This window comes from Lissotriton helveticus, chromosome 3_1, assembly GCF_964261635.1.
Source record: "Lissotriton helveticus chromosome 3_1, aLisHel1.1, whole genome shotgun sequence".
NCBI lineage: Eukaryota > Metazoa > Chordata > Amphibia > Caudata > Salamandridae > Lissotriton > Lissotriton helveticus.
Window position 1 is genome coordinate 423,687,453 of NC_136061.1, and position 27,340 is coordinate 423,714,792.

The following is a 27,340-nucleotide window of genomic DNA, read 5'->3' on the forward strand; positions in this document are numbered from 1 at the left end:
TTAGCACGCCGAGATCTTTGCTGATTAAGACGAGTTAAGGTCCTGATGAGAACTCCCCTCATCTAAGGGAGTTCGAAACACGTAGACCAGTTCTTCGCACAGCTTTAGGAACATCATAACGAAAAAGACAAATTAGAGAAAAGTCTAAAATAATTCCCATAGCTGTCTTTGTAAATATTTTTATAGAATTGATGTAAATTTGACTGAACTGTGTAGTGATTGAATGGATGGTTGAATGAATGTGAAGAATGTAAGAAAGAGTACGTGAATCTATTTTTGTTTTCTTTGATATTTGTAAGCAAACTATGTGAATTTTGTAAAACTTGTGAAAACTGTTAAAATGTGTCTTGAGATGTAAAAACAAATTAAAATAATTGATTTATTTCTGACGGAAAAAGAGGTCTATGGAACATATTGTTTAATTTAATATATTTCTTTTCCTAAGTAAAAGAGTAGAGTAGTGTGGCAGTACTGGTTAATATTTTGTCATATCATCTAGAAAGTCCAGTATTTTATTTGGGAGCATCAGGATGTTCTGGTGATGGTAACTTCATTGAAAGGTAAAGCAATGTCCTCCCAAATAGTTGAGGAGGCAAGTGTCTGGGGGAGTATAGCACGACAATGTAGCTGTCCAGTGGTTGTTCCCTCAGACAGGACAAAGTCAATGCAATCATGGTCGGTGGAGGACTACTTTTGTGGCACAAGTTCTACTAGTACATTCTATTACTGTAGGACTTTGTTTGGCCTGGCCAAAGAAGCCATCTAGAGACTTAACCAATACTTCACACTAGGACTATAAATACCTCGCTGGCCAAACACGAACAATTGTATATTAAGTCTTCAGATATTTTGTTTCAGGCCCAGTATAAAGACATCAACCTCAATTTCGATTGGAGGAATTTGTTACCCTGTCACTGGATGATCAGGTCTTTCAGCAATAGAAGACATTCACGGCTAAATTGATGATTGCCATGCATGTGATTCTTTCAAGAATTCCCCCCCTCTTTCAGTGGGAGGAGTTCTTACAGTTTTTGAAGGCTAGGAATTCCTTTTGCTGCAAGGCCCCATCAAAACCATCCTTTTTCTGATGAAACCAGCATTCAAGAGAAGGTGTTTTGGAGAGATCAGCAAGCCAGCTAATTCATCCTGAACAAAGGCTAAGACGTCCCGTTGACTCGGATAAGTCCATCTGCTTTCCTAGGCACCAGCTCAGGTTGCCAACCACACTCTTTCTCCACAACCGTGTCCAGATCTCTACAATTAAATGGGTCTTGTCAGAGGTGAAGGACAACTGAGCTCCACAACTATCACTGCCATCACCAGTTGGCCTTCCAATAACTTCTGCAGGAGGTAGAGATGTTCTTCCTTTATGGAGCGTTTGAACCAGCCTTCACACTGGTCCTGACTCTCAGAAAAGAGATGGGGCTATAAATCCCATTATTTTCTGCGTGAAGAGTGCTCTATGTGATTTGAGCTAGTTTTTCCAACTGCCTAAGTTCTAGATTCTGACTTTGGCCCAGGTGCTGGCCTGCAGCTTTGCAGATATCTAGTTTAAAGGGTTGCTCATTGCTTTCCTCACTCTACTGATAGCTAAGCTTCTGGATGTGCTCAGTGGGCCTTCATGACATCTATATATATCCATCCTGAAGAATCACAAGAAATACTACTTTTTCACAGTGAAAAGCCAACACTGCCAGTACATGACTGCCATTCATTTTCAGTGCTGCGCCCTCGGGCTTCACACTATCCTAGCACTGGTGGTGGTCTTTCTGAGGCAATAGAAGGTCCACTACGATCTGTACTTTGATTGTCTTATAAGCAACATCAAGAAAAGAAAGCGCAATCTGATTCACTGCAGGCACTCACAACACTATTCACAAGGACACATCGGGACTTCACCCTGACAAAAGCCTTACCTCCTTCATTGAGTGTAATAGCTGTCAGCCAAACAGTTGATTAGGCCTTGTTAGCCTGGTATTTCCAGAGGCTTCTGGGATTGCACATGTCCTGCATAGGGGTGTTTCCCCTTACCAAGCAATGCATGCAGTTCACACATTTCCATCCAGTAGAGCATTGGGGCAAGCTGCTGGGTCAAAGTCCATCCCACTCCAGACAGCTTGGTTCTGAACTTGTGATGATGCCCCCAGGCATCTAGTCTTTTGGCTGTTTGCTCCTTCACTAGCACATTTGAGCCCACGGTCACCACTAACTCTTCAGAGTATGAGCGTGTGACACATTTGCAGGAACTCCATCAGTGCCTTGTGGGATATGTCTCGTTTATCCTCTGCACATTCTATTCTATTCTACTTGTTTTTTTTAGAACGCATGGCTACCTTATCTAGGCTTCCCAGAGCTGCTAACTCCCCAACTTATACCAAGACCGTACAAACAATCTGCCTAAAACAAATGTGTTCTGCAGTTTCCTGAACTTTATTTCAGACCATTCCAATTTCAAGGATCTAGGTAGGCCATTCCACAGTTTCGGTACACAATGAGAGAAGCAACAGCCGACGTATCTTGCTCTTTTTATCACAGGGACTTTCAGAAGTCCATGTGAGAGTGGTCGAAGAGCTCATCTGGGAACATAAGGGGAGATCAAATTTGAAATAATCGAGGGACTTTTGCCATGAATTATACTATGGGTTATACAAAGAGCTTAGAATTGAATCCTCTTTTGTACAGGCAGTCAATGTAAGGGTGCCAATGCAGGGTTCCCTGACTGATATTTAGTTATTTTGCATAAAACTCTAGCAGCTGCATTCTAGACTACCTGTAATCTTTTAATAACATACTTAGGACAAATGTACAGGGCATTACCATAATCCAGCCAAACACAGACCATACTCTGCACCACCACTCTTTTGGTGGACGGAGCAAGCCATTGAGGACATTAGGATGCCAAAGCAAATTTCTGAGAGTTTGCAGGCCTGAGTTTCCATATTAAGCCTTCCATCAATCCAGAATTCCAGATTTTGTAAGGCATGTGTTGGTTCGGGACGATCACCCAAAAGCTCTGGGTAATTTATTTTTTTGCCATTTTGAAGGATTGTTTCCCATAATCAGAACTTCGGTCTTTCAAGAGTGGCAGGTGGAAAAATCAAATTTCATATTGGTATACAGCCATGTTAGATGCTGATAACATCACAGTGTCAGAGCTACAAAAACTTTGGAACAATGCATTAAATCCTGACAGCGAAATCACGGAAGACCTGTGGACTGACTCTTTTACCATCCTGCAGGCGGTGGTCAAGCCCGCCGCATTGAAGCTAAACCATCTCTGTACTATGGACAGAGCATATATAACTCCCAAAAAATTAGTTACGTTTTCCAACTTAGAATACTATTGCCCAAGGTGTAGACTCCTTGCTGCAGATGATGTACACTTGTTTGCTGTCTGCCCCGAGATAAGAGACTATTGGGTCAAGATCCAGGATTTTTTGAAAGATGTTCTTCAGTCACAGCTGGAAATTACCACTAGAACTATTCTCTTTGGTCTGAGTCATGGCTATAGTGTTAATGACCCCCACACAAGATTTATTTTTTATGTTATGCTTCTTGCAAGGCGTGAAATAGGCAGAGCATGGAAGGACCCAATCCCTCCTACTTTTTCGAATTGTCTAAAACACATCATTCTTACTAGTAAATCTGACATGGCATGCGACCCCACAAGTTTTGTTAAAATCTGGGCGCCTCTCGTGGCTTGGCAAGATAGGTGAAAGCTGAAAGGTTTTCCTATGATTTATCCTGGGCCCTGTTGGTCTCCCTTATCTCCTAAGTAACACAGGGTGCCAGCTTAGGTGTGAACGGGAGTGGATTGGGAAAGCAGTGGCAACCTGAGGGACCAGGCACGTTCCGCTACGATATTGGTCTTTAACATCAGGACTGGAACAGACTGATCAAATCTGAAGGAGTAGCCTGGTTTCCCTTCAGGAATTTCCAGATTGGTATATGAGGAAAACCCCCCCCAAAAAAAAAAAGAACTTCGGTCTTTCCGCCATTCAATTTGAGCGAAATAACAGCCATCCATCGAGTGAATTTTGTTAAACATTGGTAAAGCTAACGTACGACGAAAGTGTGACTCGGGGGGCTTCTCCCTGTGACACAAAGATTGGCCAATGTGGTGCTGATTCATAAATCTGGAAAACCTCCGGAGAACTGTGAATCATACCGGCCGATCTCGTTGTTAAATCCGGAGGTTAAGATATTAGCAAAACACCTGGCCACAAGATTATTGCCTCTGCTCCATAAATTGATTCATCCAGATCAGACCAGTTTCATGCCAGGTAGAAATGATGCATTAAATCTACTACCTCCTCACTTATTGCCCCAGCAGGGCTGGGACCATAAGTGAGGAGGCAGTCATCATGTCACTAGATGCCAAAATGGCTTTTGATATGATTGAGTGGCCCTATCTGTTTGCGACACTTTAACGCTTCTGCTTTGGACCGAATTTTCTGGCATGTGTGCGACTCCTTTACTCAGAGCCTCTGGCTAGAGTAACAGTAAATGGAGCCCGCTCGGCGACTTTTACCTTACAGAAGGGTACAAGACAGGGCTACCCGCTTTCCCCACTGATTTTCACTTTGGTTCTGGAACCTTTGGCAATTTGCATTAGGGGCGATCCCCTTATAAGGGGACTAAATTGGACGCCAGATTGGGAGGATAGAATCTGCCTTTATACGGACAATATTCTATTGTATTTTGCCAAACCCCGTAGCTCTATTCATATAACTGTACACATATTCACCCTGTTTCAAAAATATTCTGGCTACACCATTAAATGGGACAAATCACTCATTAACATATTAGCGGGGAAGGGTTTTGTTCCGCCCAGAGTTTGCGAAGCCAGCGTAGTCAGTGATGGCTTTCGCTATCTGGGGATATATGTCACCTGGGATCCAATAGCGTCTAACGATCAAAACTTGGCCCCCCAATTTGTCTTCTACAAGATAAAGTAAAACATTGGAAGACCTTGCCACTTACATTATTGGGGAGAGCAGCGCTTTATAAAATGATGTCCCTGCCCTGCTTCATTTACGCCTTAAAGAATACGCCGTACCCTGTCCTGAACAAGTATTTTCAAACTCTGGAATCAGAGGTCCGGACCCTACTATGGAATAGTGGCACCCCTTGCACCTCATTACCAAAATTGATGAAAATCTGGTATAATGGGGGGTATCGCCCTCCAAGCGATAAAAAAACTTACTATTGGGCCTCTCAGTTGGTGGTCACAAATCATTGGGTGCACTGGCAGATAAATGATCCAGCCTATAGCATGGATAGATATAACATGACACCAGGGACATATCAGAGGCCACTGTATGGGGGAAAAGACATATAGCCCACTGTATATGCCAAAGGCGACTACGATAAAGCTCTTGAAGGCGGCTATGTCCGCTCTGGGATGGAAGAACCAGATTACGCAGACCACTCCCCTTCTGGAGAAAGAACAGTTGGGGCTTTTGGCAACTCGTGCAGGATTGGATAAGTGGGAGCTTATCAGGCTCTCAAGGGTCGGAGACGTTTGGGTAGGAGGTAAGGTGGTCCCATCGTCAGACCTTCAGCGGGATTATGAGTTGAGTGTGGGGGAGACCTTTCAATTACCTGCAGTTTAGGAACTCCTTACGCAGGGCCATCCCCAAGGGAGAAGATCTACCGGCTGCCTCCCCCTTGGAAGGCAGACTACTGGATGATTACCTTAAAGATAAAGCAATTTCCTTGACCTATAGAAAAATATTAAACAAAGCACCTGATGCGTTAGAAAAGACCAGGGCCAAATGGGCGGAGGAGGTGGGCAATTTAGATGATGAGGACTGGCGGGAGGTACTACCGTCCACCCGGGAGGTGGCAATTCGGTTCAGGTTTAAGTTAATCCAGCTCAAGCTCTTACATAGAGTATACTACACCAGTGTAAGGGTTGGTTAAAAGGGGTATTTTAAGCTCCTCGTTGTGCCCCAGAGGCTGTGGTAAAGAGCGGGCATATTTCCATCAGTGGTGGGACTGTCCGGTGATACAAGTATATTGGACTAAAGTGACAGAAAAAATGTGGGAAGTCTGCGGGAAAGCTAAGGATGTCACGCCCAGTTGTCTTCTTAATATTTAGGAGGCAACCGATTTGACGGCATAGGAAAGGACCTGGATCACAATGGGTAATGTGGTGGCGAAACGTAACATTGCAAGAACTTGGAAGGGAACCATGGAGCCCAAACTCCATGATCGGAAGGCCAACATGGACTAGTGCATGCAGATGGAAAGGCAATATTTGAGGGGAGGAGGTGTCCGCAGAAATAGTCTAAAATTTGGGGGAACTGGTACAAATACAGAGGAATGTTATGTGCTCCTCTGAATCCGTCCCTACCCCCGCAGGAGTAAAGGCTGCCAGGCCACTGCGTGGTCGCAAACTGAGTTATCAAGATATATTGCAAGTTTAGGTCGATCTATAAACAGAAAAGATTGTGAATGGTAGGTACATGCACTGTATTATGGTATTCTAAACTGTGGTTAATTTTGTTTCTTCAATAAAACGATTTATAAAAAAAAAATTGGTAAGGATGGGGATGGGATTGGTGCCATAATAATTAGCATTTTGTCTGCATATGATATCCGGTCCAGGCCGAATGACTGAATAATCTCCGCCAGAACCTGAACGTAGATATTAAAAAGCGTGGTGTTCAGGGAACAACCCTGAGGCAACCCCACAAGTAAGTGAATAAACATCAGAAGAAAAGACTTCCTCGCATGTTGGAGTTGAAAGTAAGGTTCAGGCCTCATCCACTGCCTATAAATCTGCCTGCACATCTGCTGCCTGGCAGTAGCTTTGTGTTAAGGGGGTGTAAAATACAGTATGTTCTTGCTAGTTTCCCGCATTGTGGGGACTGACAACATCAGAGCATAGAGACTGAAAAACCCTGAGGCAACCCCACAAGTAAGTGAATACACATCAGAAGAAAAGACTTCCTCGCATGTTGGAGTTCAAAGTAAGGTTCAAGGCCTCATCCACTGCCTGTAAATCTGCCTGCACATCTGCTGACTGGCAGTAGCTTTGTGTTAAGGGGGTGTACAATACAGTATGTTCTTGCTAGTTTCCCGCATTGTGGGGACTGACAACATCAGAGCATAGAGACTGAAAAAAGAATTTCCATTGCAACATGAGTGAGAATTTCATTGGAAAGTTCATAAAAGCAACTTCTTGGTCGGAAGTCATCTCAGAGGTCTTTGCTACTCCCTCAAAAATAAATTTGCATTAAGTTCGCTTCTTGGATGGGCTTGGAGCTGGATCTCTGGGTAACTGCCTGATACTGGATGGGACAGTGGCAATATTGAGCGTCTGCCTTCCTACTCCTCTGATTGCAGGGGCCCTGCAGAAGACCAGAGTGCTCATGTTGCTAAGTCATACTGCCAGCTCTGGATTGGTATTTCCAGGTTTGGTTCGTGGCTCTCTATCCACTTGAGGGGTACTACATCCTCCTCCCTCAGAAGAAATAGGAGGGAGAGTTTGAAATCTCTCCTTAGCATAATTGAACTTGCACGCATAGTTTCAAGAAGCTTGAAGCATAATGCCCTTTATCACACATTCTTATGTTTTGGAGGGAGCCCAACATCCATTATCCATGCAGGCTTCACTATAACTAAAAACTGTGGTAAAGTCCATATATGTACCCTTCAGCTATTTGACAGACCGCTATATAGGCAACCCTCTATTCATTCTTCCAACTCTAGGCTTCTTCCTGCAGCAATAAAAACCTTTTCTTGGTATTTCTGTTCAATTTGTTTGCCTAAGTGTAAAATGCCTGGAACAGCCTTCTCCTTCATTTCACATTTGCACTTGCTGTAAACAAAGTTGAGAATTGGGATTTTGCAGGACTCCTGCAGACCCATTGTCCAAGAGCCAAAATCACAGATTTGCTTTTTTTCCATTAAGTGGTGTAAATAATGGCAACATATCACGTATAAGGTTTGCTTATGTGCATACATCGTACTGATGCACAAAGCTCTGATAATTGTCATCTATGGTTTCTGTTGCACCGCTAGCTGGTAGGGTACACTCAGACTTGATAATGGAAAGAAGATCGCACTAAAAACAATGGAGTCACCATAACAGTAACTATTCTTTTCTATGGAGAATGCCCATGGGCAATCCCATATCTAACTAAGATTAGAGGATATATGCCTTTTGTGCTCCGATCTCTAAGCCAAAATAGCCCTGCTCACATTAAAAACAAAATTTAAAGAGACAGTCAACCATTTGTTTAGGGACTGCAGTTGAAATTGCTTTGCTTTTTTGATTCCTCATTTGTTGAAATTAATTTGAAAAGTGTCAGGATTAAAACATTTGTAGTAATTTTGAAAGTAAATATATCTGATAGAGATATCTATTCCTTAACTTACAATATCCCCCAGGTGCCAGACTGGATCCAGAAAATCTTTTTTCCCTGCAATACCTCTGCACGTCGGGAGGTGGCGTCGCCCATCTCCCTCCTGTTGTCATCCACGGAAGTGACGTCAATGGAGCCATATAAGCCCCTCCCGGTATGCGAAGGAGGCACTACAGGTCCAGAGCAGGCTCTGCCCAGAAAAGCTGGTCAAGCCTTTGCCACCTCCCAACCTTGAGGTCAGACTGAGCAAAAACTAGCGTGGTCTCGAGAAGGGAATCCCCCCTCTCACACATAGATACACTTTAGGGCGTGTAGACACATAGTCTAAACCACACTCCCATTAGCTTACCTACACTCACCCACTTTTATCTAGGTCCTGAAGAAAGCCAGCATAAACATAAGGCACTGGCTGAAACGTGTTGACCCATTGGATGTGAGAGGTCGTAACTCGCCTCTTACATCCTCCAGCCTTATTTTTTAACCGCTGACGGAGGCCCAGGTATTAAAGTCTAATTCTACCCTCGGGTACTGGGACCCCCGCCAATCCGTTTTAACATCACTTTCTTAACTATCTTCACTGCACACTCAGCAAAATACCAGCTCTGCTGTAATCAGGCGTTGAAGCACACCCGGGGCACGCTAGGTGCTACTGGGTGGGCCCGATGATGAAGCATGCCACCAACTAGGTTGGTGGGTGAGGGCTTTTTGAACACACTCACCAGGTGTTCCAACTCTATGACGAAACATACCAGAGTCTTTTTCTTGTTTTTTGTAATCTAAAATAAATATGAGCTAGTCTCTTTTTGATTAAATCACATATTACCCCGGGGATAAGGACTAGCTTTCTGGTCCTCTCTCTCTCTCTTGATTTCGCAGTTTTTCTTCTTTTCCACGTCCTAATGCGGATCCGGGAAATTGATACCTCGGGCCTGTTATTGATTATTACCGGCCTTTTCGACACCCTTTCACGTCCAGGAACAGAGTATTCAATGCTCCTTGTGGGCTTCAAACCGTGCTGGTCCTGCTCGGGACAGAGGTCAGCGATGGAACATCACGAACTCTGTATATGGTGCTTGGGAGAGCACCATAACTCCGTGGAGTGTGACGTTTGCCGCATGAAGCTGATGTCTGCCCAGATGTCACGAACGGACCCCTCGCGACGCAGGTCTCCTTCTCCAGCAGTGTTGTCCACGCGGCGTGGCCAGTCCCGGCACCATCACAGTCATTCGCCTACCTCAGGTAAGCATTGCCCCCCTCCGGGCCCCACGGGGGCGGGGGGTAGGGACTCTGGTTGAGACACCACTGGCGTGTTTACCCTCGGCTCCAACCGCGTGCCCTGACTCTGACACCAGAGTCGCCGCAACGTCGGGACATGACGATGTTTAGCCCTTTCATAACGCTGCCGCACAGCCTTCCGAGGCTCCTGCGGCATCACTGGAGGTGGCTGCGGCACGGTGCACGACACTGCTTCGGCGTACTATCCCGCAGGTTTCTGCCTCGGGGAATGTTGAGTCTACGGCGGTCCAACTCCTAGCGGTCGAGGCCTTTTCGGACGTTGCCACAGCTGTCTCGATTTGGACGGTCCGACCTTTCGCTAGGTCTTTAACACATACTGTTCCTGTGCTATCACAGTTTTTTGCACGGCTCCGCGTTGTGGCATGGAAAAGTTTCCTGTAGAAAACTGACATCAGCACACCGGGAGGGGCTTATATGGCTCCATTGGCGTCACTTCTGTGGACGACGTCAGGACGGAGCCGGCGACACCACCTCCCGGCGTACAGAGGCATTGCTGGGAAAAAATATTTTACACATCCAGTCTGGCGCCTGGGGGGATATTCTAAGTTAAGGAATCTGCGGCTAGACTGTGTCTCTACCAGATATATCGTTGCCGAAGGTAAGTTATTCTTCCTTTAGGAATTTCCAAGAGGTTCTGTCGTGGAGCTTAGAATTATTCTAAAGTTATGTATTTGGTTTGTCTACTCTCTGGAAAGCTATTAACAGGTAAGTAATAATTCTCCTTTTCTGTTCGAAATTTTTACATACTAATATATTGTTCTACTGTTATTTCTTGCACAGTTTCTACATTTTCTTCTGAATCTGGTTTCCCAATTTTCTAGGCGGGTGTGAATGGTGCATTAAGTTTGTTATGCCTACCGGTATTTGGCATTTACCCATAAATTGATTGAACAGTATTGTCAATTGTTGCCACCTAACCAGACTGTAGTTGTTGTGCTAATTTATTTTAACGTTTTCCAAGCATGACGTTACAATTAATTATTCTGAGTCTTTTATTATATTATATATCACTGCTGTTGTGTTTTTTTTCCTTTGCAACTGACTCTCCTTATATTTTTTCTCAGTTGTGGCCATATATGACTACTCGAAGGACAAGGAGGATGAGCTATCATTTCAGGAAGGAGCCATTATTTATGTCATTAAGAAAAACGATGATGGCTGGTACGAAGGTGTCATGAATGGTGTGACTGGGCTCTTTCCGGGAAACTATGTCGAGTCCATCATGCACTACTCAGAGTGATGACTACATGATGGTGCAGTCCTGTACCTCACTCGTGGAATAGTCTGGGCATCCCAGATTCTCACCAGCCCATCGAGGCCACTCAAGTGAATTTGAATGAAGGATGATTGTGGTTAAAACCACTCCATTATTTTCTGTTTTCCATTATTAAGACATCACATTAATGGTACGCGTGGTTTAAACAAAATGTTCTTCCTTCCGCCAGTTGAGGCTGAAATTGGCCTCTTCTAATGAACTAAGTTTGCTCTCATTTCCAAATTTCGAAAATGGACCGGCTGGTGAAGCTACCAATCTGTTGGAAAGTTGAAACCTTGGTATTCTGTTGAGGCTGCCTTTTCATGGTATAAAGGAGATGCTGGGGTATTCTCAGGGCAGCAGTCACTTGACCTTGGATTAACCACAGCATTTGTATGGTGTCTTGTCCTGGCAATGAAATATGTACTGTGTGTTGAGGGCAGATGGGAAACCTAAATATTGCCATCTCTTCCCCATGCACTCTTGTAATTTGTGGCAAAAGATTCTATCTTGACACTGCCAGCTCATCATCACAACATTTCTGCAGCTGTCTGGCAATAATAGACGAGTAGACGTTAATGTGCAGCTTGGTTCTGTTCAGTTTGTCTCCCTGCTTCCTCTCATGTTTGATTAAAATGCTGCTTGTAAAAATTCATAGTTGTTTCCAGCCTTAGGGGGACTTCTGTAATATAAAAAAGACATGCGAGTGTCTCAACACTGGCACCACTAGAGAAGAGTCCTGGTCTGCTGTCACCAAAGAATTTAGTCTTAGCACAATGTTAATCTTGATGGCGAAACCAGGTTTACAAGTTCAGTGGAGCCTAATGGGCAATTTTTATGCCGAAGTGGGAAGTCGAGGTCGCTTACCTCACTCTGGTTGGAAAAATGTATTTTCAAGTATCAGCAACTAGTTTAAAATATCCGTTAAACATGGCATGATTTGCCAATTTTAGGTCTAATGTTTTGTGAACTTGAAGGAAAAACACTACTGTGAGTGCCCTGTGGTGTAGGCAGGCCACTTCACAACCGGATTGTTTGCACATCTCCATGAGATACGAGTTTGAGTGAGCTAAGTCTGTTAGCTCCCCGGTTATGTTCTCCTCACATAATCCCATTTATTGTAAAAAGATTGAATGTGGTGCAGGTGCTTAATTTTCTAATCCGATGTATAAGTGCCCTACAGATTCCTTATGGCAGTTCTCATTTTGCACCTCAGAATCTTGTCCAGGGTGACTGCAATAGAAGATCTCCCAAGCACATTGCCTACGCAGATCTGTATGAAAAGTATTTGCTACCCAGCAGCTGGATTATAAAAGGCGAACTCTATATTTGTAACTAGATAACATTACTCTATTTCCGACTCCTCCAAGCAGTTGTATTGAAGCTGGATGTATCCGGGATATGCTGACATCTTCCACTGTCTTAGGCATTTAGTATGTGTCTGCTTATTTTAGCCAATTCTCAGATTGACTGGGTCGGGTTGCCTCTATGCTAAGGTAGGTTCCTGATGATGAATACTGACATTTTCAGGTGGTATCCAACATTTTGTTTTCTAAATTAACAATGATCACTCGACGATGCAGCTTAACAGTTTGATTCAGCTTCATATTCCATCTGAATCTGTGTTTTGATTCCTTTTGGAACTCAAGTTATCCATTGTGGGATAGTTATTGTAGTGTTACCTAAAAAAGATCTTGCCAGTGAGTTGCCACTTAAGAGAGATTTTACTTTTGAGCCAGCACTTAAGGGGGATTCCGTCTGTAAATGACTATTTAGGCAATATTCTCTCCGTGAGCCAGCAGTTAGGAGAAATTCTGTCTCTGAACTGCCTTATGGAAAGATTCTCTTTGTGAACCAGCAATTTGGCGAAATTCTCTTTGTGAGCCAGAAGCTGGGAGATATTCTGTCCATGAACTACTGCTTAGGAGAGTCTCTCTGTAAACCAGCCATTGGGATAGATTATCTCTCTGAACCAGCCGTTAGGACAACAGGAGTCTGATATAAGTACATCTGTGATGCAAGAGGTGGACATTAGCAGTTTTATCAGTGGGTGCTGCGTTGTTCGTTAATCACAGATTGCTTCGATTAGGGGTCCTGCAGAAATGCTTCCATAAGTGAGAATGTCTTGTATGAGGTGTTTTTATTTGTACATTCCCTATGTTTCTCTCGCATTGTTTTGCTCTGGGAATAACAAGAATGCCAGAGGAGGTGGAAGAATCAGACCCTCATGGAATGCATTACATATGACACATTCTGCTTAAAGAAATTATATAAACTACTCCTAATTTCATAAAAGCACTAAAGTTTGATGCTCAGTTTGCGCCCATGCTCTGTATCCCCCTTTCCTTTACAATCACTTTCTCCTGTAGAGGCCTTGTGGGTGGCATGTGTATGGTAATAACAGTAAAGTTGTATGCTTTATTATGCAGTATTAATGTTTTTCATGCTTATTTTCTCTTGTACAGTTTTGGTTTCAGTAGTTGGGTATGTGTATATGAAATGGGGTCTGATGCAAGCTGACTGGCCACTAATGATGAATCTAGAGTTTCTTATGCTCTCATTGACTTTTTTTTTAAATGTCCTTACATTTTTTTTTATTCCTGATACATATGTAAACATTGGGTAAAATGAAGTCAAAATGTTTACGCCTTGTAAGTGGGTTGGATTTTAAACGTGACTGGGTGGGGGAGAATGTATTTGTACTGTATAGACCCCTTTGAATTTCCAGTCTGGGGACTCAGGTGGCGAACCGTTGTCATAGTGCCCGTACTTCGCACAAAACTTCCAAAATGGGACGTAATATATATATTCAGGAATGGGTTTCAAAGCAGCTACTGTTATTTGTGATTGTTCATCATTTCTATGTCAGGATTATTACACATGAAGGATTGCAGCGTACTGCGTAAAGTAAAGTTTGTTGCTGCAGAAGAGTTCTTTCTGCCTGCTGGACGTTTAAGGAAAGACATTCCCTCAATCAGAGCACACCATTTGCTGATTCGCAACATGACCCTGTTTTGTTTGAAATAGTTTACCAAACACAATTCCGCACATGTGAAAACGATAAGCACATCAGTTTGAACTTTACAGGACATTCAGTAATCTTTACTCTGTTGACTAAGGACATCCTACACAATATGTCTGATTTTAAAGGCAGGATAATCTTTTTAGGGATTTCAAATGCATCCACACACAATGACCAAACATTATGTCATGGCCTCCACTTTATTCTTGTCTGTCAGGGTTAGTTCTTTGTGCTTTGAAATGTGTAATCAGATGCACCAGACAATGCTTAGGGGGGCCTGTAACTATACAATATTGAATTGCTCCTGCATATGCCAGACTCTGATCCTTGTAGAAATTAAAACCTGTTTGAATGTTTCATTCATTTGCCCTGAATTGTAGGTGTGAGAGTTTTTGCCATGGTAATGTTGTGAATGGTGTCAGCTAAAATAGTGTGACAGTCCACATAATTTGGGGTTGAAACTTTCTTGACTTTTCAGGTTATGATTTCACTTCTTAAAAGGGGTTGGTCAGCAGTACAGTCTTTGTAGCTAGTGGAAAATGTAATGCTCTCCTGTTCAGTCATAACCCTTAAAACTACCTTTTTGAGTGCATTTCTCTAACCTGTAGATATGACTTGTTAGCAGTAGCTCGAAGGTAATTCCACCCTGCTACAAGTACACAAAGGACGTTGTGTCCATGAACACTCCTAGAGAATGTTTTAAGAGTACTCATTGCACATGAATTGGCAGAGAGTTGGACTGTTCTCTTTACTTCTAATGTCTCTCTCCTGCGATTTAATTTGCCAGTTGCTTTATCCTCTGTGAGTATCATATTGGTCTTCTAGCAAATTATTTTTAAGTAAAGATACTGCAATTGTAATATCGACACGTGACATTTTTCAATTTGTCCTCTGATTTGAAAAAGAATGTAAGAGGTTTCACAGAAAGTTTGAAGAAAATGCATTGAGGTGTAACACTTTCTTCTCAAATGAAATTCGTGAACTGAAATGGTTGAATCTGGAAATAGATTGAAAGAATTGGGACTTTATGAAGAAATCTTTTTTTATCCTCTCAACAACCAAAAGTGATAACCAACATTCAGCCAAGTTATGATTCTGCAAAGCCATTCTACTTTCTTGTAATAATTGCTTTATCCTTACGTTTATGGTGAGGTGGTATAAGATTAGATAACTAAAACACCACTTTGGGTCCTTTATACACAATCCCAGCTCAAACTTTATGTGAATGGAACTTTTTCCCCGCATTGGCATGTAACACATTGGCTGTTTCATACCATAACCCCTTATATCAATTTAGGCTACCGCAGAAAATATAATAAGCAAAGGTACTTTGAAAGCTTATAATCTGCTACTTTGCCAGAGGTTTATGAGATTAGATTATTTTTTAATGTTTGTCTTTCCACACACGGTTGTGAAATCCTGTTTTCACCAAGAGCATTAAGAATTAAGAGCCACGTCCAAAATATATTCCTTTGAACTTTAACTTATGTGTTAATGCTTTGGTTGATCATTTTTGGCTTGTTGCCTTGGGTTTGAGACATTATTATATAGTCATGACCGTTCAATTTTATTTTTTCTCTTAACATGAAACAGAGCTTCTTTCTTCTTTAAATTTACCTCGTTCCTCTTACAACACTCACACCCAGTGAAATTAATGGTCTGCAAGTATGGAGTTTTCAAAATAGTCCAGAGAACATTATTTCCAGAGAAAGTAAGTTACTGCATGCTTAAATTGCTGTATTGCAGAAGTATCTGCTCCATAACAGCAAACAAGCTAATTGATATGTATATCCGGCCTCAACTGTTTTGAAGACATAATGTGTTTTTGTAGAAAAAGAGTAGTGCTAATTAGTTTTGCAGTAAAACAGAATACCACTAGTGGCCACTTAGGTCATGGCTGGCTTCTGAAAGTGTTTGGTGCAGGACTGTGCAATGGCCTAAATAATTTATCTGGCAATCGTTTGACTCCTAAGTAATCAATTAAAATGAACCACAAATAAAATATATCCAATCAAATAATCTTCAGTACACTTAATGTGTTACTGCTTTAACTGGTGCAAGCATGCAGATGAACATTTTGAACCAGAAAGGGAATATGTCATAGTGATTGGCGACAATAGTAATTGGAGAGCCAATACTTAAATCTCATGAGCCCGAGGATGCATTCCTGCTATTTTGTCCGAGCCATGACCCATAAAGTAATTGGGAGGGCTCATTCATAGTCACTGTGTGGCCTCCACCATCATGTGATGCAGGGTCTTGGTATAACCTATTCTATGAAGATGAGTGTATATCATGACAGCTCATTTTTAATAGCATGCTTTTGGACCCATATGAAAGTAAGTTTCTTCATAAAAGCAACTTAATAAAAGCAGTGTAATCGTGATATGAATTTTGTATTCACATTGGCCTCCTTCAACACTCACCAAAGAGATTAATAATTAGTATGTTAAATATATTGTTAATGATCACTATGCCATGATGGGAAATCTTTAACTGTCATGTGAAACCTGAAATGTCAATCAATCACCCTGATGCTTATGGAGAGCGAGTACTGCATCTTAAAACACAATTCTGATAGATATCAGCCACCACCTGGAAATTAGGTATCTCAAGGATTTTGCTCTTTGCATATGTGGAAGTCCATGGTGAATTCAGTTAGTGCATTCTTACCCAAAATGTGGGTGGAAGGTGAAAAAGTTGATGAATAATGCAAAGTGCTTTGAACATCTTACTCTTTACCACTCAGATGCAGTACAGAGTAATTGATATATCTATCCCTTTTCCCCACTTTCATGCCACTCTTAGGACCACTAGAAACCATTTCAAGGTCCAGCGAGGGCCTATATGAAGACTCTTGTCTCCGTGCAGATTAAACGCAATTAGGTTGTATACTCAAATAGTTTCTGTGCTAGAAAAGGAGAAGGGATAACTTTTGTGCAGGACTTTAAGGTACTGTGGTCACTGAACTTTGGAGGCAATGCAGAATGGTAATGTCAGTGCATTTATGCCTCTTCAGTATGTTTAAAACAAGGGTGGAAGGTAAAAACTACTATTAGATGGCTTCATTATCCAGTATCCTTTAATTGAAAATCAATAATGTTTAGAAAAATTATAGAAGTATGTATTAAACATCCATGAATGATAGGCAAACATCTAAAAGACCGTAGTGCCAGGAGATCCACGAAGAACCAACCCCATCTTCGTGTGGTTCAGTATTAAGCATTTGTCTTTCATCAAAATAATATCTTGAATAAAATAACTGGGCATCGAGGCCGTAGAACTCCACAGGAAAGTGGCCATGAGTCAGAAGAGACTGGTGAGGAATAATGTAGACTGCCTGAGACGGACATTTGTAAACAAGACTGCTGCACCAAATTGTTGATTCTGCCACTTATCTATTTAACATTCTCGGGTCTTTAGGTGGCAATAGAATGGACTTCAGAAAAGAAAGTCCAACTGAACATTATCAACCAGGGCCAGTATTGCAAATAAACCACTGTTGCACCTGGATTCTACTGAATGTATTTACGATTTTAAATTCCTACAGCAAAATAAATAATGGATTATGGAAGTTGTAGTGTAATGAATGACCAAGCCAGTGGGTTGACCTTTATCATAAAATATACTTGAATTGAGATTTGCATAAGTAATATGCAACTAGGAATAAGCAAACCTTGCTTAGTTCAGTATAATCATTTAAAGCTCTTAATGGACTACCAATGAGAAGATATATAGCTATCGCAGCTGTCCAAATGTCCTGATGGCATCGGATTCCTCTCTTTACCACTATGATAACGATTCCAGAAATTACAATTACATACATCCTTTTTTATTGGCCTCTACCTACCATGTTAGCATGTTTCTACTAGGAATATATTATTCCTTTCATATTTATTGAAAGGGGAATTACAATTGTTCCAATAAACCTTCTACCAGGTGAAAAGAAAATTAACTGTTCAACACTCATGAAAGTTTTACTTTGGTTTCACATCTGTTAGATACAGAATTTACAATAAAAAATTATTGACGCTGCTGTAAAATACCAATAAAAGGAGTGTTGTGCGTGTTTAAAGTTATCATTCTTAAAGTTTTTTTTTTTTATCACATAGTATTCTGGAGTATATTGTTGCTATCGAACAACAGGTGTCTGCTATACATCTTCGGAAAGGTATTTAAAAGATCTAGCATCTAGTGGCATTTTTTTAAAGCTGCAGATAAAATTCATACACTTTACTTTATTGAAGAATATAATAGTGATTGTTACATTGTCAAGCTTTTAAGGTGATTTATGGCTTTTTTGGAAGCGTTTTTGAAAAACTACCAAAAAGCATGATGGTTGTGCTCCCTGCATCACAGCCATTCATGAAAGCAGCTCTTTCCTTAGCCAAGTGCATGCCTAAAAAGAAAACAAAGTGTTCACCAAGCACTTCTTTCGTTACAGGTGATAGCTGCCACAAGTTTGCTGTACTTGTACGTCCGAAGTGGCCTTACCTAGCCTTCTTGTGATGAGGAGCAATGCTCAATAGTAAATGTTTACTAGATGGCATTGGTTGGGGTACATCAGGTATACCAACTGTACCCAACCTTTGATGTTCAGGGCAAGTTTCCGCATGCACCTCCTAATCGTGTTCAGCAGCATTTTCTTGTATTTGTTAACCTCAAATGTATGATTTCCCCCTTTCAATATTGTGCTGTTTCTAACATTGTGTTGTAAAAGCTCCACCAAGAGTATTTGAAAACCACAGGCCAAGTGGGAGCATTTTTTCTAAACCTTAAGCTTGTTCTACTGTGCTTAAATACTAAGCCTTTAATTATGGATGCACTGCCTCTGCAATGTCCGCTGCTACTGGAACAGCTCCACTGAACAACATATTTGTACCAGGATCTTTATTTTGATGAGAAAAAGGTTGCATTCTCCGGTCCACTCATGAGTGATTTGTGCTTTTGAATTTATCATCGCTGATGTAGTTAAAGCATTTATGGATGCCTTCTATGTCACTAGATGTTAACAGAGCAAACCTTTTCACCCAGTACATCCAGGATTTCCTCGCCCAGATGAATATGATGACCATCGTGGTGGTTGTCACCTTTATGGACATTTTGTTGAAATATAAGAATGCTATTTTTATCTGGACAACAATAAGATAATGGTGTCTAGGTAGCCATCTTGCCACCAGTTATGTTTTGTGTGTGCCATTGACCCACTTTCATGCGAGTGGAGAACAGAACAATGTTTTTTAATTGTACTTTCAATTAACTGTTGCTGTGTACTAAGACATCTTGTTACAAGTCATAAATAAAACAACTGAAAGCACAATGATGTTTCACTTGAAATCACTTGTCCTCTGTTACTACAGCTTGATAAATGAGATTGCTGTTTTCAAAGTCATGGAGAATGAGTGATCTCCGAAGTGTGATTAGTTTAGGTCAGAGCCCTTTCATGCCTAGATTACATGAGTTCATCTGTTACACACCCTCTTCCTCGTTGTATTCTGCCTTTAACAGACATTTGAAGCTCCTGGCTTCCATTTCACCTAAATCTTTTCTTGCATGGGTGGTAACCTCCCTATGTTCCTCCTCTTCTTAATGGCACATAAAGGGAGAACACATATAGGCACATACTGTACCTTAAAAAAAACGTGTAGCTTCTGTTGCTATCAGGACAGACGGGTGTGTGGAAATGAATTTAACAGAAGGGATAACCACGTATTATATATAACGCCAAACTCCTCTTTTCTTCCTAACAATTACTTATGAGGTGCAATGCTGAAACCGACTCCGTGCCCATAGGGAAGGCCAATAAACAAGTACATTAAACTAGAGTAGTGTTCAACAGAGGGCATCCCACTAGGAAGGCGGCTCTATCCAAGACCAGACCAGCAGAATGTGAAAAACCCAGGAAGGGACTTGGCAAAGTCATGAGCCTAGCTGAGCCAAATCCAGAGATTTAAAAACAAAGGTACAAATAAAGCCCACGTTGGCAAGCTAGCTATCCAAGAGAAGTGAACAACATCTGAGACACCCTTCCCAGTACACCGAGACCCTCTAGGAAATTCCAGCTGTCCACAAAAAGGATGAGCCCTTAAAATGGACAAAGCAAATGGGAGATCCCTGGAAGGAGGTCACCAAGATGGAAGCAGCAACAGAGACTTCATATGATCAGAAAGGGAAACAAAACAGTGTTTCAGGATGTACTTCTTTGGAAAGGTGGAGGACACAGAAGAGTGGGCATCCAGGAGAATAGCAGGAAGTCAGCAGCATGACCTTATGCAATCCACACCTGCAGACCTAAGTCAGCAAACGCAACTTGCAAAAGAGCTACCCATACTGTCATTATCATGCTCGTTGATAAACGCCAGGTTGTTAGTCAAACATGCCATCTTATTGAGGAATTCTTAGAGTCCCATGAGATTGATCTAGCATTCATAACAGAAACCTGGGCAGAGGCTGCAGCTGACCCTGACCTCATAGAGTCTATTCCAGTGGGTTTTAAAATCCACAGAGTGGGTAAGAAAGGCAGCGGTCAGCGCTTATCCTTATATCTAACTTTAAATCAAACACCTCAAAGCTACTTGGAAGTCTTAGCTGTGAAGCCATGAGCTTCAAAGTTGAGTCGGACGAACATTACTCTCCAAATTATATCCTCCTCTACAGACCACCCAAACCCAAGGCCCCTTTCATTGACAGTCTTGATCAGCTTATAACTTACAAAGCAGATCATCCTGATTTCCTCTTTTTAGGTGATTTCAATGTTTACTTAGAAAATACCTCAGATCCGGATAGCTTGGCACTTCTTGATCAGATGACCAGTATAGACTCTCACCAACTGGTGGAAGGTGCGACACACACCGCAGGCCACTGTTTGGAGGGGCTTTTCACTGACAATTTGCACATAAATTGGACTGACTCTCTCCCTCTAATTTGGTCTGACCACTATGCAGTCCTTTTTAAAATAGTACTACTGCAAAGACCACATTCCAATCATTTATTAGTCGATCCTCGATCAAAGTTGAGCGAAATCAGCTAGTATCCCGGTTATCAAATTCTTCTTTAAGCACAACCTCTGACATGGATCTAGCAGCTGCCAACTATCACTCCTGGCTAGATCTAGCCATGACAGACTTCGCTCTGCCAAAAAAGAGCCTCTGCTCCAGATGTACCCCTTCCGAACCATGGTTTAACATGCTCAAATCACAAAACAACTGCCGTAGACTAGAGGAAGTGGAGACTGGACGATAATATCTTCACTTAAAGGAATCCCTTCAGGAGTACAAAAGCCTTATTGTCAGGAAAAAGCTGCTTATTTCACTAAGCAAATTAGAGCGGCCAATAGTTGCCCCAAAACTTTATTTTCCATGGTAAAAAGCCTGTCCAAATTGTCAGTCCCACAGGATACTATCACAAGCCAGGAATTTTGTAACGCCCTAGTGGACACCTTTCAAAATAAGGTTGAAGCTGTTTGATACCTTCCTTCAACATTCGGTCGACCAGGCTCAGACCCTTATCCAACTTAACAAAATGAAATCAAAGCTAACAAATCTGGTTCATTGTCAGATCCCTGTCCCCCCAAAATTCTACACCTAACGCCTGAGCCCTCTGCACCTCCCTTGACAGATTTGCAATGCCATGTTCCAATTACAGGAGTTTTCCCTCAGAATGGAAAAAATCATCCATACTTGCTTTATTAAAAAAAACCTTCACTAGACACCAAAGATCCACTCAACTACAGGCCTATTTCCAGACTCCCCTTCCCTTCTAAAGTAGTGGAAAATGCCATTAATTCCAAACTGTCTTCTTTCATCAAGCAAAACTAAATTTTGCATCCCTCTCAGTTCGGTTTTCGTGCACATAACAGCACAGAGCTGACCCTAATCACGGCCACTGAGGAGCTCAGACAGACACTGGATTGTGGGGGGATCACCACGCTGATCCTGCTAGATGTATCGGCAGCATTTCACACTGTCAATCATAGGCTGCTGATGCACCGTATGGCAATCAGATCAGGGATAAAACTCTCTCCCTGCTAGGCGCCTTCCCGTCGGAGTGATCAGAGTGGGTATACTTAAGTGACTACGTATCTACCCCCTTTTTCTCTGCCGTGTGTGGTACCTCAGAGATTTTTCCTGAGTCTCTCTCTTTTTAACCCTTGGCACTCTGCTTGCCAGACAAATAAAAAGTTATGGTTTTGCCCTAGTGTCGTGTGCGGGTGATAAACAAATAATTGTCTCTATAAGTGGATCATCCAGCTCCACAGCAAACCGTTTCCACGACTGCATGAGTCACATTGGAAACTGGATGTCAGACAATTGTTTGAAACTAACCTACTACAAATCAGAGGTCTACCCTTTCCTGTTCCTAAAGCATAACATCTGAGCGTTATTATGGACACCAAGTTGTCCTTTGAAGCTCAGATTAACTCCACCACATTAAGCTGTTTTTTATCGTAAAGGTCTTGAGGAAGGTGCTACCCTCAGTTCCGCTAGACCTAATGAAAATAGTGCTATTTGTCCTGATATCCTCAAGATTTGTTTACTGCAATGACATACTTATCAGCACAACTAAATGCAGCATCCAAAAGCCGCCAGGGTTCTAGGAATTCCCAAAACGGTTTCTAACCATCACTCTCCTCCAACTTCACTGGCTGCTGGTAGCAAAGCGGATTGAATTTAAATCCCTTTGCATTGCCTTTAAATCTCTCAACCAAACGGGCCCTACCCTGTTAGCTAGCCATCTCAAACTCTATGTCCCGGCCAGTTCATTCCGAACCGCAGATTTCAGAAAATCTGATCGTCTCCAGGATAAAAAAAGACCAAGTGAGGTGACACTAGTTTCATCACAACCACAGCGTGAAACTCACTGCCCACCTCTCTTAAGAAAGAGACTAACTTGCTAATTTTCAGGAAGAGACTAAATACATGGCTCTTCAGGGTATAAAACACACATCCCCCTGCACCCATATGTACATGCTTTGAGGTAGCGCCTAGACAGCTCAGGGTATTGTTGCACTTTATAAATCAATCAATCATTTAGTCATTCAACGTCCAAGCAACCTAGGCACAAAAGGTGCAGAAACAGCCAGGTAAGCATAGAGTACATGGACAGCAAAGAAACCACATCCAAACCAGGGAGAAACAAACAGAGATGCATCTCATAGTAACGACTAGCAGCATTGCCCTTTTGTACGATTCTTGCCTCGAGAGCTCAGTTGGGTTGGCTTTCTTCCTTGCTGGCACCTCAGTTGTGGAGTCGCTTACCCCGCCTCCATTGGTCAATTGGGAGTTTTGCCGGTCAATAGGCTAAAAAGTACTACCTTTGTTCATTCACTGCACGTGAAGAGAACATCAAATTGCAGCACTGTCCATGTGGCTGCCGACATCTGCCCAATAAGACAGACCTAAGAGGCATAGAAGGAGCTAGGTAGCCTTACAAGTCCAGTTAAAAACGGGCTGAATTCCAGGAACTTGTCAGTTCACCCATGAGCAATAGAAAAGCTGTACCAGGCTACCAAACCCCACAGATCGACCCTGAAACACCAGCCGTAGACAGGAAAGCCGAACGTAATCACCCCACACCAGAAACTTACCAACAAGAATAGCCATTCTTGAAAAGAAGGGAGCAATAAAATTTACGAAACATGGAATGCAAGAAGAGCACTGGAAGTTGGTAAAGAAAATGCCAGAAATCCAGCAAAACTGCCACCAGCCTCTGTCAGGTGACCTGAAATGAACACGTCAGAACTTAGAAGACATCCCAGCTGGCATAGGCCAAGCATAAAACTAAAAATGCCTCAGTAGACAACAAAACATTTCAAACAGGATAGATAAAAAGACGCCAGCATAGGAGAACAACTCTGCAGGTATATAAATAAAGTGCCCTGAGAACGAACCAAATCAACCCTGCAATTGTGAGACTAGAGGGAGTACGCAACAGCGCATGGAGGACACCATGAACAGCTTGTAGGCCAAGCACCCACAAATTGGGAGTGGGTCCACAGCAGAGGCCACAGGAAATCTTGCTGGGCTCAGACTGAAAGGAAACTACTTCTCCAGCACCGTCAGAAAGCAGGAAGACAAACATCAAGGACCAAAAACAAAGTAAAGGGCCAGGATTCCCTGGAGCACCTTGGAGGACCTCGGAATTCAACACCAAATGATCAGGAGCAAACAGCAGCCAACCAAGTGAAATTCAAAAGGATACATAAGGAAATCAAGCCAGAATAGCAAACCCACTGGGAGCCAGACTCCACGCACCACAGGAGATCAACCATGTAGCGTTAATCAAAGGACAGAATGCTGGCACAAGTGCATTTTGATTGCCACTGGAAATATCTTTAAGACCATTCCTCTGACTATTACTGGACTTCAAACCTCGTATTTGGATCCAAAGTCAGACACAATAACCATTAGGCTACGAAGTCTCTCTTATAGAGCGAAAACGTTACAGAAGGGCAAGCACACACCCCACTGACTGATGAGCCCAAGGTAGAAGAAAATCTTAACAGAGAAGAAATAAATTACACTGGTCAAAGCAAACCCTGATAGTGTGTCCCCAACCCACCAGGGATGAATGCAAATCTGAAAATGCCACCTGTACACAGTGAACCACACAGCTTGCTTTCTGGTGGCATTCCCTGGATGTCTGTGTCAACTGTATGCAGAGGTGATTAAAAAAGGCTCACTGGGTGAATTGAGAACATTTACAGCCAAACTAAAGCACACCATAAGATTCATGGGGAAAATTCAGCCCCCCAGCCTTCCTAGACACAGAGTGTGCAAACCTGGAAACCCAACCCTGAACAGAGTCAGATGCAAAGGCCAAGAAACAGGAGTGGGGTCCACTCTGAACCCACATCCCTAAAAGCAGCTGAAAGCCATAATAACTCTCCGCCATGGACATGGACAGACTACAAAGAAGCATAAAACAGAGCCAAGGGTAAGGAAACTCCAACAATCCGAGAGAAGGCGCCTAACACTGAACGGGAACTGGAAAGGGAACAGAATGAATACCAAAAGCTGTTGTGACTAGTGATCCAGCGGGTTATCAACCTCAGGTACTCAGACACCACATACTGACTTGGACCCATAAACACACACACAAGATCAAATAGGCTAGTAAATACCGCTGGGGGTAAATTTTTATAAACACCTCTTTTATAAGATTAGTTACCTGACTCTTAACTAATCTTTCACTGATCAAGAAGTTCTTTCCTCTAGTCAATGGACCTATTAGTTGGAACTCGTTGATGGTGTAATGACGTAGAATAATATTTGCCTTAATATATTTGAAATAACCACAGACTCAGGAAAGTTTTAAATGTTTATCTAGTTAAATTCATGTGAGCCAAAAAGAAATTTCAGTAAGAATTCCATTTTCTCCAAAGAAGGGGAAAAATCAATTATTTCATTAATCAGTCACCTAAATTAGAAAGAGTTTACACAAGGACAGTACCCAGGAAAGAGAGTCTAGAGAGAGCGGTTCAATGACATACTACACAGAAAAATAATTACCTAGAATGGTGTGGAAACCAACCACTTGGCCAAGGCACTGGAATGGTCCCCTGAGATTGAATCAGGTTACAAAGACTTCAGGACAGGATTCTGGACAGGATAGGTGACCTCTTCTAGATCCGACGCCTGCGTTGCACCCCTCTCTGACACTATCTTCCTCCTCGATTCTTCCGCGATCATCTTCTAGTTATTTTGCCAAATTCTAAGTCTACAAACCGATTCTCCTTCAGCATTCGCTCAGCTCTCGGACAGCTTCCGGGTCTCTCAGTATTCTGGTCTTGCTGCGACTATTGATCTAATTAAACTACTTCAATTATACCCTTCTAATGAATGTACCTCCCATTATTGTTTTAACTTCATGAAATTCATAATTCTGATTGGACAGGCAAGGGGGGATGATCATCACACCCTGCTAAGTTTTAATAATTTTCTTTGTTTTTTGTTTAATGTTCCCGCCCCTTAATTCTTAGTCCCAAGCTTTATTTCCCACCCATATTTACATCTCTATCAGACAAAAATATACATATGATATTCATTTCCATACACGATTCAGGATGTCCAGCAGGTTCCCAGGACGTGTAGCAAGCATGGCTTTGGAAGGAATTAAAAAATGATACATGGCTTCTCAGCTTGCTATTACTGCGCCTGCGTGAGGAGTCATGTGTAGTACAGACTCTAGCATCGCTCGAAGGCCCAAATACAAACTAGTACAGAGGTCAAAAAAGAAACATTAATTTAAAAATAAAATGATTTCACTGTATAGCACCTAGCTCTAGTCAAATCCCATTTACTCTCCCAGCATTAGCAATTAGTAAATAGCTCGTTTTAGTAGCAAAGCAGATGCTTAGCATGTGAGCTTTTCAAGTGGCCATTTTTCGAGCAACTACTCGGTGCAGAAACTTCCCTCCAAGCAAAAAAGCGTCATTCTACGTAGGTGCAGTTGACACATGCACAATACAGTTTCCCGCATTTAGCATCCATTTTAAGTTACACTCGGGTTACTTGTTAGTAAAACGCATATGCAAGCTTTGTTTTACTAAGAGATGAAACGTGGTACATATTAGTTTACACAATACATGAGAGGATTGCATCCAAGCAAGTCTCTTTTATACGAGTCCTTGCTCCATCAATCTCCTCTCTGATGGCATTAGTGCCATCACAAAATGTATCCATCACTTAACCAGATGCCAACATGAACACATCTCAATTCTCTTTCCAGTCTTTTCTTTTCCTTCCTCGTTTTTCTTTTAGTTTTTTTCATTTTCTTATATAGATCGCCTTCCATTTCTTCTAACTGGATTGCTTCATACTTTCTTTTCTTCCCCTTTTCATTTACTCCATATCTCTTTCGCCTTCTACAACATTTGCACCAGGTCATTATTGCTAACACTAATATTGTTATTCCAAGTATGGGTAGTATTATTTGGCCTATAAAATCTTTGCCTATATTAGTAAACCATTTCCCTATTGAGGTAATGGTATTTGTTAATTTCTTCCATGCATTATCAACTTTCAGTGGTTTCAAATCTTCTTTCAGTTTTGTAATATTTTTTATGTATCCTCCAATTTTGACACTTTTATCTGAAATATAAGTGCAACAATGTTGCGCTTTCAGTATTTTACAGACTTCGCCCTCTTTTGCCAATAATATATCAAAAGCAAATCGATTTTATAAAACCATTGATCTAATTGCAACCATTTCCGTATTGGTCATTATGAACCCTTCAGCAGTATCAGTTGATAGGCGATCAACTACTAGTTTACAAATGTTTCGTGAATTCAGACTCCCACTGAAGGTATCAATGCACTAAATATATTGCTTACTATTTCTGAAAAACTAGCTCTTTTCCAACGGGTTAGTTCATTTGTGTTTTCATTACTT

At 41.9% G+C, this 27,340-nt stretch overlaps 1 protein-coding gene across 11 annotated transcripts in view; it reads left to right on the top strand.

Moving 5' to 3' along the window:
* The window catches only part of ABI2 (abl interactor 2), an 841,968-nt gene extending 822,700 nt beyond the window's left edge, over nucleotides 1–19,268 (top strand). For all 11 annotated transcript variants that reach the window (XM_078680278.1, XM_078680272.1, XM_078680274.1 and 8 more), the window contains one exon: nucleotides 10,736–19,268. In XM_078680278.1, coding sequence (XP_078536404.1) covers nucleotides 10,736–10,911 — 176 coding nt within the window. In that variant the 3' untranslated portion in view covers nucleotides 10,912–19,268. The remainder of the gene's footprint in view (nucleotides 1–10,735) is intronic.
* The last annotated feature ends 8,072 nt before the right edge of the window (nucleotides 19,269–27,340 follow it).